General features: G+C 35.4%; 4 protein-coding genes across 6 annotated transcripts; 3 read left to right on the top strand and 1 right to left on the bottom strand.

Moving 5' to 3' along the window:
- The first annotated feature begins 457 nt into the window (after positions 1 to 457).
- Positions 458 to 3,534, top strand: VIP1 (VIRE2-interacting protein 1). Its single transcript, XM_016348892.3, has 4 exons — positions 458 to 1,429; positions 1,760 to 1,892; positions 2,604 to 2,688; positions 2,909 to 3,534. The coding sequence occupies exons 1-4, from the start codon at positions 873 to 875 to the stop codon at positions 3,166 to 3,168; spliced, it is 1,035 nt and encodes a 344-aa protein (XP_016204378.1). The 5' UTR covers positions 458 to 872; the 3' UTR covers positions 3,169 to 3,534.
- Positions 3,535 to 4,560: 1,026 nt separating this feature from the next.
- Positions 4,561 to 8,852, top strand: LOC107644926 (abscisic acid 8'-hydroxylase 3). 3 transcript variants are annotated; one of them, XM_016348890.3, is made up of 9 exons: positions 4,561 to 5,337; positions 6,151 to 6,469; positions 6,989 to 7,141; positions 7,221 to 7,490; positions 7,581 to 7,667; positions 7,764 to 7,842; positions 7,937 to 8,043; positions 8,238 to 8,356; positions 8,476 to 8,852. In XM_016348890.3, the coding sequence occupies exons 1-9, from the start codon at positions 4,961 to 4,963 to the stop codon at positions 8,564 to 8,566; spliced, it is 1,602 nt and encodes a 533-aa protein (XP_016204376.1). In that variant the 5' UTR covers positions 4,561 to 4,960; the 3' UTR covers positions 8,567 to 8,852. The 3 variants fall into 3 exon arrangements, with proteins under 3 accessions (XP_016204376.1, XP_088344109.1, XP_088344110.1); XM_088487983.1 differs by having other exon boundaries at positions 4,561 to 5,618; XM_088487984.1 differs by having other exon boundaries at positions 4,696 to 5,595; positions 6,105 to 6,469.
- Positions 8,832 to 9,735, bottom strand: LOC107644927 (trypsin inhibitor). The gene has a single exon (XM_016348891.3). The coding sequence runs from the start codon at positions 9,677 to 9,679 to the stop codon at positions 9,074 to 9,076; it is 606 nt and encodes a 201-aa protein (XP_016204377.1). The 5' UTR covers positions 9,680 to 9,735; the 3' UTR covers positions 8,832 to 9,073.
- Positions 9,736 to 11,960: 2,225 nt separating this feature from the next.
- On the top strand, positions 11,961 to 13,476 carry LOC107644925 (F-box family protein). Its single transcript, XM_016348889.3, has one exon. It carries the CDS (start codon positions 12,204 to 12,206, stop codon positions 13,326 to 13,328), a length of 1,125 nt encoding a protein of 374 aa, XP_016204375.3. The 5' UTR covers positions 11,961 to 12,203; the 3' UTR covers positions 13,329 to 13,476.
- The last annotated feature ends 264 nt before the right edge of the window (positions 13,477 to 13,740 follow it).

The following is a 13,740-nucleotide window of genomic DNA, read 5'->3' as shown; positions in this document are numbered from 1 at the left end:
CTATACCCAATATGCTTTCTGATATCAAGAATGGCCATGGTTATGGTAGCCCAAAAAAAAAAAAAGCCTCCTTTAGGGATGGTTATCCCTTGATGTCATTGTGTGGCATTATCTATCACATACTTCACTATGGAGAGAATTCTCTATCATACAACACCTAAGAATCTTGGCTTTGGAGACGAGGAATTGCATTTTTTTTCCCTTGGGAGAGAGAAAGAAAAGCGAGTGGAATTTTCTAAAGTTTACGAATTTGGTATAAAAAGATGGAAAAAGTGATTGAGAAGATCAAATATAAATATAAATAAAAAAATAGTCACCTTTATATGTTGTAATAGAATTAAATAAATTAAGGGATTGGAATGTTGATTAAAAGCTAGAAGTATAGTATTGGTGTATATTTTCCTCAAGAGGGTAGTGATTAAAGTGAGAAAAAAAGTAATGAAAAGAAAGGGAAGCCAAAAGAACAAGGGCATAGCCACATTCACATTCAGATAATAGTAATTTGATTGATTTCTAAAGTGAGATAATGCATAGTTTGATGACCCAGTGAGGAAAGGACACTTCCCCTAAACTTTTGGCATCCAACAAAGAAAAGAAAGTCAAATGTGTTATGTCTGCTGTTGTTACTTGGTTTTCCTCTAACATACAAAATTACAAACACAACCACCCACCCAACCCAACCCAACCCAACAACAACCACAACCTCCTCCTTCTTATTCTTCTTCTTTCCTTTCTTCTTCTATCACTCACTTTTTTCCACTTTCTCAACAAATTAAAAAAAAAAAAAAAAAAGAAGAAGAGAGAGATATATATACTTCTTATTTCTTATTTCTATTTTTTTTTGTTTTATTTTATTACTAATAATTATTTAGATGGACCCGAAGTTCATGGGAAAGCCACCTCCGGCCACCACCGTAGAGATAGAACGCATGCCGGAGCGAGGCTCCCACCACCGCCGCTCCCACTCCGACACCTCTTTCCGCTTCGCCGGAAACTTCGACGACCTCCTCCTCTTCGACCCTTCCGACCTCGACATCTCCAACCTCCCTTCTCCTCTTCCACTTCCGACCCCCGCCACCGCAAGCGGCGGAATCCCCATGGCTATCGATTCCGATGAGTCTAGCGGTCAGAGCGGGATGGGAAGAGCCGGTGGCGGTGCTCCGATCGGGCACCTACGGAGCTTGTCAGTCGACTCGGACTTCTTCGATGGCTTCGGGTTCGGCGGCTCCGGAGAGGAGAAGTCAGGCGGGAAAAGTGGCGGTGGAGGAGGAGAGAGAAGAGTTGGGCATCACCGGCATAGTAATTCGATGGATGGATCATCAACGACGTCGTTTGAAGCTGAGTCATCGATGATGGATGGTGTGAAGAAAGCCATGGCACCTGATAAGCTCGCTGAGCTTGCTCTTATTGACCCCAAGCGAGCCAAGAGGTTCCTCCTCCTTCTTCTTCTTCATATCTTTTGAGTCTACAAATACGTAGTAACTGATTTCTTAACTGAATTCATAACTGAATTCGAGTATTTGCATAACACCTTTTTTTTTTTTTACCGAAGATATAGACACTCGAACTCGCAACCTCTTAATTGAGTATGGGGAGACTATGTCATTCGAGCTATTGCTTCTTGGCATTTGCATAACACCTCTTGTTATTATTATTATTATTAATTCAATAAAAGCTATTAATAGTTTAAGCGGAATTTATGATGCTAATTAATAAAATGATAATAATGTAAATGAAAAATGGTTGTTGGTGTTTGTAGGATTCTTGCAAATAGACAATCAGCTGCAAGATCAAAGGAGAGAAAGATTCGGTACACAAGTGAGCTTGAGAAGAAGGTGCAGACTCTTCAGACTGAAGCAACTAATCTCTCTGCTCAACTTACCATGCTCCAGGTTTGTATCATTCTATCTATCATGTCCTTTCATTTTATTTTCATTCTCACTTTGTGTAACTTTTTAGATGAACATCAAAATTTGGTAACTTGTTCTTACTAGTGTTTGATTGATTGATTGATCAATGATGATGGAGGCCCCCTCATTAATCTATCTTTAACAGTGATGTAGATATACATTCTTTCTATACAGATTGTTAGGTTTGTGGTCACAACTATTTATGGAAACCCTACAAAAATATCTCACTCTGCTTTTTCCTTTGTGGGGTTCTAAACATTTTTTCCTTTCATGAAATGACAAGAATTATTCAATACATATCTGTTTTTCTTGCATTTTTCCTCTTAGCAGTTAGCACACAAATCTTTTATGTTTATTTATTCGTAAAGGACCAAACAGATACTGCTGAAATCAGTTGTGAATTATTTCCCAAAAAAAAAAGGTCCTTAGGAAAAAGAATTAGCATTTTAGGAACTTAGTAACAGTTATAAACTTGAAGCCTTGTAACTGCATTTATATTTATGAAAGTGAAATGGTTCCCTGCATTTTTGTCTACATTTTCAGCAAAATAAGATGTTATTCTCATTAACTCTGAGATGGATGTGTAGTCTGCGAAATCTAGCTGAATTTTGTCGGATTTTTCAGCCTGTAGCATTACTTTTTTCGATATTTCTAGTTATTTCCAATTCTTGTACAATATCTCGCGCGATGCAGAGAGACACGACGGATTTAACTGCGGAGAATAAGGAGCTCAAACTGCGGTTGGAGGCTATGGAACAAGAAGCACAGCTTAGAGAAGGTATATTCATGGTTTTGTGCTTTATCATAATAGGATATTGAATTCAATAAATAACAAATCTCAATCATTTCACTGTTTTTTTTTAATATCAATGATCTTATGTACTTCAAGTTCATCAGTTTCCAAAATTGTGCACTATAATTGGAGAATCCTAACATAAAATATCTTCAGTTTCTTGGAAAAGAAGTCATCGGTTGCCTTTTCGTATGCTTGCTCGCAGATCTCAATTCGGCATTGAAGGAAGAATTGCAGCGCCTTAGAGAACAGAGTAACCGCTTGGGTGCTATGAGTGGTGGTAACCATAATTTTGGTGGTATGTTCTCTCAATTGGCTTCTCAATTAGCCATGCAACAGCTGAGTAATCATCCTCCGCCGCAACAGCAGCAGGTCGGCGTGCCTCCTCATCCCTCTGATCAGCCTTTCCAAGGGCAGCACGGGCAGCGACGCCCGAGCTTCATGGACTTCAATCAGAAGAAGTAGCTCATAGTTGAATGAAGTAAAAAAGGTTGTTACAGGGAATATTCATCTCAAGTAATGTATCTTGTACATTATATACACACACACATATATATATATATATATGTATGACATGTGAAGCTTGTGAAGGGTATCCTTGTACATTTCAGTTTCTTAGAAGTATATCATGTGAAATATGATTTATGATTCCTTGTTGTTGAAGTCACAATTTAACATAGAGATGTAGAAGGACAAGATGATCGTAGATGGTGAATCAAGTGTAACAGCTTCTGGTAATTACATAGCAGGTTGTGGTAAGTGCATGATTTTATGTAATTTCTACTGGGAAAATAATTAAATAATATATATATATATATATATCTTTAATCAGTATTTGGAAAAAGTCATTATTACTAGTGTTTAAGACTTTCATTGAAAATTATTATTTAGCAAGAATAATAAAATCTATAAAAATGAAACATGGTTCAACATCAGCCACCTACATTGATGTTATTTAAATCAACATCAACAAGTGTCGGTGAGGAGATGAAAGTTTAAACTTTTGATAAAGCTAACTAATATTAAAAGATTAATTATATCTCAATAAGGATTGTGTCTTATGCCAATAATTGTAGGAATTATTCTGGTCAAGTTTGTCATGTAAATTTAACAATATCATAACTGCTTTTGAAGATATTTCCTAGGGTAGCGTTTGTTTTGAGGTAGAGACTGAAACTCAGTATTATGTTTGTTGGTTCAGAGATTGATACTAAAATTTCTGTCCTGTCTCTAAAATTTTAGTATTTCAGTACCTCTAAAAAGTAGGAACACATGGGACTAAAGTTTTTAGAGATGGAGACTGAAACTTTAATAACATTTTATATCTAAAATATTCTCGTTTCAATTAATTAATTCTAATTTTACCCTATGTACAAATTAAATTAGAGTTTCATTCTTGTTTCAATTTCTGTCTTCCACTTTGCACCAAACAGAATACTAAGATTTATTTCAATCTCTGTAAGTCTTTGTCAGTCTCAGTCTTTTCGTCTCTGTCTATCCACCAAACGCTACCTAGGAGTTGTCATTATTTGGTTCAAATGTTATTATCATAATAATTATTTATTAAGATCAAGACAAGGATGGCCTTATAATAACTCCAAAATATGGACCTTGTTCCTTGTAGTCTGAGACTGTTGCCGCCCTACTCTTTATATATGAAAAAGAGTGAGGCACATAAAAGATAAGGATTCAAAGTTACATAGTTCCTTTGTTGCATAATGTAGTAATATAACGTTCATTGTTGTGTACATTGGATATAGCGAAAAGCATGATTGACTATTGGACTCACAAGACTATATATATATATTTGACTCAGGATATTGTGAAGGTCTTATCTATGGAGCCGAAACCATTGACTATTCATTATTTTTTATTTTCATTTTTTTTGTTAGAGGAATATTCATTATGTTGGCTATAGTTGTAAAGTTTTATAAACCTCTTGAAAATCAAGAAATTCAATTGAGTAGGTCATCATATTTTCGACCCTTAGTGTAGGTCAAATTTTTTTCTTTTCAATAAAAAGAAAAAATGATTATTGATTGGTTATATCCATTTTAAAAATAATACTAATATATAGCTTTCCCAAGGACGGCAAATTGAACATTATTTGCATTTTTCAAAGATGTCATGAATTGCCACCAAACAAGCTTGTGTCAACTTAGCAATCAACATCATATGACACCACCAAGAACAATGAAAGACTCTCTATGATTCATAGTGGAGATACCAATAAAGAACATTGGAATATTGGAACACTATGCATGCATGTCGTCACCTTTCTGAAACTATTAACATTGGCCTGCAGTACTTGGACGGCGGCATATATACAAGTAAAATTCAAATACTTGGTATTGAGCAAAGTGTTCAATGTTTGTGTAGTGACATTGGAAACATTTCATTGATCAAATTCACAATGATGACAATAATGGGGGTCATCAATTTGGTTATCTTCTTGATCCTTTCATTGTTTGTAGTATCAATTGTGGTGTTGATGTATGTTACACGTTCTCCTAAGGAAATGAAAGGCATCCCAGGAAACCTTGGATGGCCAATTTTGGGTGAGACTCTCTCATTCATCTCTGACTTTTCAAGTCCATCCGGTATCTTTAGCTTCATGCACAACAGACAACAAAGGTAACAGTTCAATATCAATTCATTAATTCATTGTGGTCATACAATGACTCAATATTTTTATTTATATTCCTAACTCTAATATGCTAACCAACTAATTAAGCAGCCCAATATTAATCGAGTCATAACACATAGCATCACAATTTACAACATTATACCATTATATATATACCAATCATAATGTTATGTGTACCTATTTTCTGTCTTGATGATTATTATGTAGTAGGAGAAACAAAGAGAAAAAGAAATATAAAATAAAAGGTTTTTTTATTTTTTCAAATTTTGTACTAAAAAAGTGGGTTCACATTGATAGAAATTATTTTTAATATGGAAGTGGTGATAGTGTTTTGTTTAAATATTGACATTTGAAGTGTATTACAGTATTGTGGAAATATTCAACACTCCCCCTACGTATTTCAACATGCCCCCACATGTTGGCTGGGATGTTGTCACGCCCCTCCATGTGTTGTAACACGTCCCTTCACATGTTGACTTTTCACTTCCAAAATCTACCCATCTGTAATTACACCAAATAATGTCATTTCTAAAGAAAACACTAATATTTTTTCCATATAAAAAAAATTAGCCTCACATTGATGTAGACATCGATCACATTTTGTTTTCATTTTTGGTTTTAGTATAATTTTTTGAAAATATCACATCCTTTTTACTTTCTTTCATATTTTTAGAATGTTATAAAAATTAATATTTTTTAAGTTGCCTAAGAGTAAATGGAAAAAAAAAAAGAAAAGAAAAGAAAAGAATTTTAGAGCTTGTTTGATATACATTTTCATTTTGATTTGTATCTTGTTATAGATATGGAAAGGTATTCAAGAGCTTTGTATTGGGGAGGTTCACAGTGTTCATGACAGGGAGAGAAGCAAGCAAGATATTACTAACTGGCAAGGATGGGATTGTGAGCTTGAACTTGTTCTACACTGGCCAACAAGTTCTTGGCCCCACTAGCTTGTTGCAAACCAATGGAGATCCACACAAGAGGCTAAGGAGGCTTATTGCTGAACCTTTGTCAATTGATGGCCTTAAAAAATATTTCCATTTCATCAATACTCAAGCAATGCAAACCTTGGATCATTGGCAAGGAAGAAAAGTCCTTGTTCTTGAAGAAGCTTCCACAGTTGAGTGACATTATCGCTTTCTGTTTTCATCATTTGGCGAAAAAAAAAAAAATAGAACTTTATTATATTTTACCAAGGTTTTGAAAACTCGATTGATCATTGAATAGATAGAGTTAGTGGTTCAAACTTTAAAGATTCAATTAAAGTTTAACTGAATTGGATATAATAAAAGTTTAATTATTCTGTTGATTTCTATAGTTTTACCGAATTTTCAATTAAGTCTCTATACTTTTTATAATTAGGTCTCTATATCATATCAAATTTTGTAACTAAGTCTCTACTGTGACAAAAATGTTGAAATTAACAGAATATTCTGTTAAACTATATAGAATATTCAGTCAAGTATCAAATGTTAGTCATATTCGTTTTATTTAACAAAATATTCTGTTTTATCACGACAGAGATTTAATTACAAAATCTAATATGGTATACGGACTCAATCGAAAAAAAAGTATAGAGACCTAATTAAAAATTTAGTAAAATTAGAGGGACTAAGTAATTTGATTTGAACATTACAGTTTACTCTGAAAGTGATTGGACATATGATCATGAGCTTAGAGCCAACAAGTGAGGAACAAGAGAAGTTTCGGTCAAATTTCAAGATTATCTCTTCTTCATTTTCCTCCATGCCTATCAAGCTTCCAGGAACTGCTTTCCATCGCGGTATCAAGGTATCAAAATCTATGTAACTGGCCACTGATGACTGCATTTCCATTGATTTGATTCAGAGACATTGATGTTCATGCGCAGGCTCGAGATAGGATGTATGAGATGTTGGATTCTATAATTGCGAGGCGAAGAAGTGGGCAGGAGTTTCAGCAAGATTTCTTGGAGTCCTTGATCATGAAGCATAGCAAAGGAGGAACAGAAGGAGAAGATGATGAGAACAAACTCACTGACAAACAGTTGAAGGACAATGTCCTAACATTGTTGGTTGCAGGACATGATACCACAACTGCTGCTCTAACATGGCTCATCAAATTTCTTGAAGAAAATCCTCATGTCCTTGAACAACTCAGGGTCTAAACACATTTTCGTGTCTCTGTCTCAGTGTCCTGTTCTGTGGTTTGAATAGTTTTCGATATGTTAAATGCATGATTTCTTTTGCAGGAGGAACATAGAGGAATCATTGCAAATAGAAAGAGTGGAACAGATCTTACATGGTCTGAAGTTAATAACATGCCTTACACAGCCAAAGTGAGCATAACATGTATACATATTAGTCTATGAGCTTCCATTCTAGCTTCTAAGATTTCACAATTGATCTTAGTTATTGGCAAATTTGAATTCCAGGTGATCAGCGAAACCCTTCGACGAGCGACGGTATTGCCTTGGTATTCAAGAAAAGCATCCCAGGATTTTGAAGTTGATGGTATGACATTACATACAAAACATCTGTGATTCTTGTGTCCTATTGAAATGGTTGTGATTTTTGCAACATACAAAGTTGATGTTGGATTGTGTAGGATATAAAATTAAGAAAGGTTGGTCAGTTAATCTTGATGTTGTTTCTATACACCATGACCCTGAAGTGTTTCCAGATCCTCAAAACTTTGACCCCTCAAGATTTGATGTAAGTTCCTTCCTTCTCAAGGCACTCCTAATTACCCCTTACTTACACTAATTTCTGCATTCTTGGATCAATGTAATCGGCTGCATGAATTAAACGACACTATTGAATTTTATCATGTATTATATCTACAGTGAGACTGTTCACATGGATCAATATATACAAAAACAAAATACTAATCTTTTTAAAAATTTCAGGAGCCCTTAAGGCCTTTCAGCTTTCTTGGATTTGGTAGTGGACCACGTATGTGTCCTGGAATGAACCTTGCCAAGATTGAAATCTGTGTCTTCATCCACCACCTTGTTACCAGATACAAGTAAGATCACAAAGCAATGGAGAATATAATCTCATTTCAGACCTATATTAACCATTTTTCCTTGTTTATTTATGTTCTCTATATATACACTATGCATATAATCAAAGTTGATGTCACAGGTGGAAGCCTCTAGATAGAGATAATTCAGTTCAACCAACACTTGTGAGGATGCCAAAGAACAAGTATCCTGTGTTGGTGGAGCCACTGTAAAAAACCTATTCCTCTTAGTATCCAGAAAGCAAACAATTGAAGCTTACACAGCAAAGGAAAATCAGGAACAACTAGAGTTGTCTATGGAGCAAGATAACCAATCACAAGATTCAACTATTCTCTAAGGATTAGTGCATTCTCTTTCATTCTTTATCAGTTTCAAAGAAATAGACCAACCCTTAGAGAAATAGCTGCATAGTGTATATAATTATATATAGCAGTATGTAACAGATGATAGCTAATAAAGAAAGTAACAATAAAATAGTGCACTTCAAATTATACAACACCTTTATATGCTTCCCTTCTTCTCAACACATTTTACATTCACTACATAATTTAACATTGAATAAAAAGTGAAACATAACAATTCTTAAACTTGGGATAACAAACTGAAGTGGCTTTGATTATAGCTCAGAGCACCTAAGATTTATAAACATTACATCAAATACAAGGTTTTTTTAATCTTTATTCATGATCATAATCTATAATAACAGAAGAAAATACTAATTAATAGGCTGCAAGACCTTTCTCCACACTCTGGAACTGAATTGCAAATGCTGCTCCATTGAGAGCTAAACGATTATTTCCATAACCATCAGTGTATATCCCAACATCTTCACAATCTGAGGTATTGCTATCACTACAGAAAACAAACTTGTAACCATCATTATAGTAATTAATCTTGAAACTCCCGGTTCGAATTCGATCACTCAAGTAGTCCTGAGCATTGCCAATGGCTACATACCACATATTGGCAGAGTCATCCAAGACAACAATCCAAGTGGATGAGTCACCTAAATTGGTGAACTTGATAGAAACAAATCCGTCTGTTTGGATGACCATTGTTCCGTCCGAATTCGATATAGTAACCGGCAATCCAAGGATATTCTGTGAGGGATTTTGGACAACAGCAAGAGGGAGTTTCAAACCAATGCTAGCAATGGTAACTCCACCACCCTCACCCTCAGAAACTGGAAGAACATAGTAGTTGCCGCCATTTTTTACAGGGCTATTATCTGTATCAAACACAGTACCTGCAATGACACACTTAAATTTTATGGTAAATGCAAAGAGAAGGAAAAAGAGTGCAAGAAATGAAGAAATCCTGGCCATTGTTATGTAATGTTAGGAACTTAGGATTTGTATAATGAGAATGTGTTTTGTTTCTGTGTGATGGTAAAGTTTGAAGGTTAGTACCGTGTACTTATACATCAAAATTTTGACTAAGACACTGTAGATTTTCATGGAAAACATGGGAAAATTTCTGATGTAAAGTGAGTACTCATCAATTATTGGTCCACCTATGAAATCAATGGTGAGAGATCACACTTTACTCTCTAAAGTGAAATTCAAACTTTAGAAGATCTAAATCCTATCAATAATGCTTTTGTTGATAAAAACTAGTAATAAAATTGCACCATAAACGTGTGCAATATTTTATGCTGCAAAAGAATTTCTACTTTATAGCTGCATGAGAGATATTCAGGATTTTTTAGCAGTATAAAAATTTGACAAATGTAGCATGCATTATTGGTAGATCACTTGCAAAATTTTGTTAAGATGCTGTGACTAACTAGTTTAATATATTATAAACTCTATCTAGTATTCATGTAAAGTATAACTCAAGTTAATCTCACCTTTCTTGTATTTAATTATAATTTATGTATTAGAGAAAACAGTACTGATAGGGCCAGCATATTTTGTGATTTATAACTATCAATTAATCATTATTAGTATTTTTAATAGTGTGAAATTATATCTAATGGTGTAGAATTACATATTCTTTTCTTGATAGTTAAATGTTAACTAAATTTTAATAAAATGACTATCCCTTGAGATTTTCTCTTAGAAGAAAATGACAAAAAAGTTCCTAATCGTTTATTTTAAAGATAAATAAATTTTGGATTAACAAAAAATACAAAAAGGTTTCTCATTTTTTAAAACACGAGATATCTAAATCTCTTTGAAGGATTTATTTATTCTTATATATTTTAGATAAAAAAAACTTAAATATTTCACATTTTAAAAAATAAAAAACGTTTTTATATTTTTAATTAGTCAAAAATTTATATGTCTTCAAATTAAAAAATTAGAGGTTTATTTATCTTTTTCTTTATGTATTGGGGATATATATACAAATAACATTTGAAGAGTTTATACCTTAAATGTAGAAGCAATATACCCAGCACTTGAGAAATAAGAGCAAATAGAATCAGAGTTTGGAATTTTTTATGGAGCAATGCTAGGGCCAATAACTTTTGTGATTGGTAGCCATCAAATAGTCATCAATGATGATCTAATGGTGTGAGATTGGTGTGAGATTTCATCTAATGACTCACCTTTCTCTGCTGGCTACATGCTGGCCAAAAATCAACAAAACTGCTGACCCCTAAACTTTTCTTTTTTTATGTACATCAGAACATTTTTATATTTGATATCTTGGCAAAAATAATACACATGACATCTTATACAATAACTTATATTTTCAAATCCATCCTTTAGTGCAACAATTCCATCCTTTTGCGTTTGATGGAAACAAAACATTTTATTTTTGTTAAACAAGAAAAATAAGATAAATAATGAGAAAAGTATGAATGGGTTCAACTAACCACCACTAGTAAACTTGAATGTGGATATTTTAAAATCAGCGAACTAAAAAAATAAACTTTTTACTACTAATAACGCGTTAATAAAAATTTCCAAAAGACAAGTGTTTTTTTTTTTTGGTGACTAAAAGACTAGTGTTTGTAAACAAAGGAAAGAGAGAGGAAAGAATATATGTACCTAAGCCGGACCATGAAAAATTATCATATAATAAATCTCTTCCTATTAGATTATCCAAATAACTTATAATATGAAAAATTTTAATTGCATAAAGTATTGAACACGTTTTTTTATGAGATTTATAATTTCCCAACTGTGTAATATTTTAATTTATCATCTAATAGTAGGAGATTTCTATGATAATTATCCAACTTTGAGAAATTAATTAAAATGATAAATATATATAATACTAAATCTCAAAAGTCATGAGTTCAATTTTTGGAGTTAAGAAAATAAAATTTTTATAAATTATATATGTTGTAAGATATTTTGAGAAAATAAATGTGTACATTAGTCTAATTATACTTAAAAATATTATTTGAGAGAAAAGTAGTTGAGGAAATAATTTTCAATTCCCATATCTATTTGTATACATGCCAAGTTCATACTTTACTTTCATTATGGATCTTATTTATATTTATCCATGAATAAAAATGAAAGAATAATAGAAGTTTTTAAGAAATAATCTAAATAATACAATAACAATAATATAATTCAACTTAAAAATTAAAATTTATGTATGGAAAACTATTAACCCTTTTTTTTTTGGGTGGCATCCTCATTTGATGATTACCCCTTTTAGAGAGGAAGTACAAAATGGATGTAGTGATGTAGTTATTGGATAGTGGAACTGATACAGGTGGGTATGTGTCAGTCCATATATCCACCAAAACTGGACAACAAAATAACACATTCTCACTCACGTCTTTGAAAACTTTAACCCATAACAAAAAAAGAACTTAGGTTTAGGCATTTAGCTTATAGTAGTAGTTGACATGAGACACTAGTTTAATTACCTGTTTGCCCCCACGACATGGAGGAAGACGACCCGCTGATCTACCGCCTCCCACAGGACACACTGCAGCAGATCTTCTCCAGCCTCCCACTCCGGCAGGTCATAATCTGCCGTACACTCTCCAAGTTCTTTAACGCCCTTCTCTCCACGCCTTCCTTCCTCACCCTCCTCTCCACCACCCTCCCTCCGCTCCACCTCCTTGCCCTCCGCCACCCGCACCACCACCACCACCCTTCCTCCTCCCTCCACCTCTTCGACCCCGACCTCAACCGCTGGCTCCGCTTCCCCCTCACCTTCCTCCCCTTCCGAAACCCCAACCCTGTCGCCTCCTCCCACGGCCTCCTCTACCTCTGGGCTCTTTCCCCCTCCGACAACACCAAATCCCTAATCGCCTGCAATCCACTCACGCGCCACTTTCGCCTCCTCCCTCACCTCGGCTCCGCTTGGTCGCGCCATGGCTCCGTCCTCGTTGACTCCTCTAACCGCGTTATGGTCCTCACCGAACTCGCCGCCCTCTATTTCTCCGGCGACAACAACCACCAGTGGATGAAATTCTCCTCCAATCTTCCCGCGAAGCCACGGAGTCCGGTCCTCGTCGGAGACCGCGTCCTTGCGCTCTGCGACGTCGGCTCGCCGTGGCGGAACCAGTGGAAGCTCTTTGCGGCGGCTGCGCCGCCACACGCGGCGTTTCAGACGTGGAGCAGGCTGGAGCGGCACGAGTGGGGTGACGTGTTTGATATATTGAAGAGGCCGAGACTGGTTCGAGACAACGGCGGCGATGGAGGTCGCGCGACAGTGCTGATGGTTGGGGGATTGAAGTCGTCGTTCTCACTGAACGCGCCGTGCTCGACGATCTTGATTCTTCGGCTTGATTTGACGACGATGGACTGGGAGGAGGCAGGGAGGATGCCGCCTGAGATGTTCCGGTGCTTCAGGGAGTCCAGCAAGTTCAAGGTTTTTGGAGGCGGAGACAGGGTTTGCTTCTCGGCGAAGCGGATCGGGAAGAAATTGGCGCTTTGGGATCGGTCCGGGAGCAGCAGAAAGGTAGGAGGAGAGTGGCGGTGGATCGATCACTTGCCGGGAAACGGCGAAGGGCTGTACCGAGGTTTCGTGTTTGAAGGGAGGCTCAATGCTGTGCCTTGATCATTCTCTGTGCTTCAAGGGTATGTATGTTGATGATGATGATGATGATGAGCTTTTATTATTGTTTTTGTTAATTGTGAACTCTTTGCTGTGTTGTAAACTTGAAAATTGTATCATTATATGTTATTATTACTTTTTCTCTTTGCAAGATTTTCGCTGATGTTGCTCTGATAAGCTTGATTTAGATGTTTACAATTTAGAAAACTAGCAGTTTGGTGTTTTATGATCATGCTGATGAATCTTAACCTTCAAGCTAAGTATGGGCTATGGACTTGATTCTAATCAAATTGGCCCTGTGATAGCTTAGTTATATGATATAAGCTGATATGTTAATTTATCTTTTAACATGTGAAAATAGGATTATAGGATGCTATTCCTTGAACTGCTTCTTGAAAATTAGTTCATGACCCTG

This window comes from Arachis ipaensis, chromosome B5, assembly GCF_059453495.1.
Source record: "Arachis ipaensis isolate K30076 ecotype BB chromosome B5, ASM5945349v1, whole genome shotgun sequence".
NCBI classification, from domain to species: Eukaryota; Viridiplantae; Streptophyta; class Magnoliopsida; order Fabales; family Fabaceae; genus Arachis; species Arachis ipaensis.
This window is presented reverse-complemented; position numbering and strand designations above follow the sequence as displayed.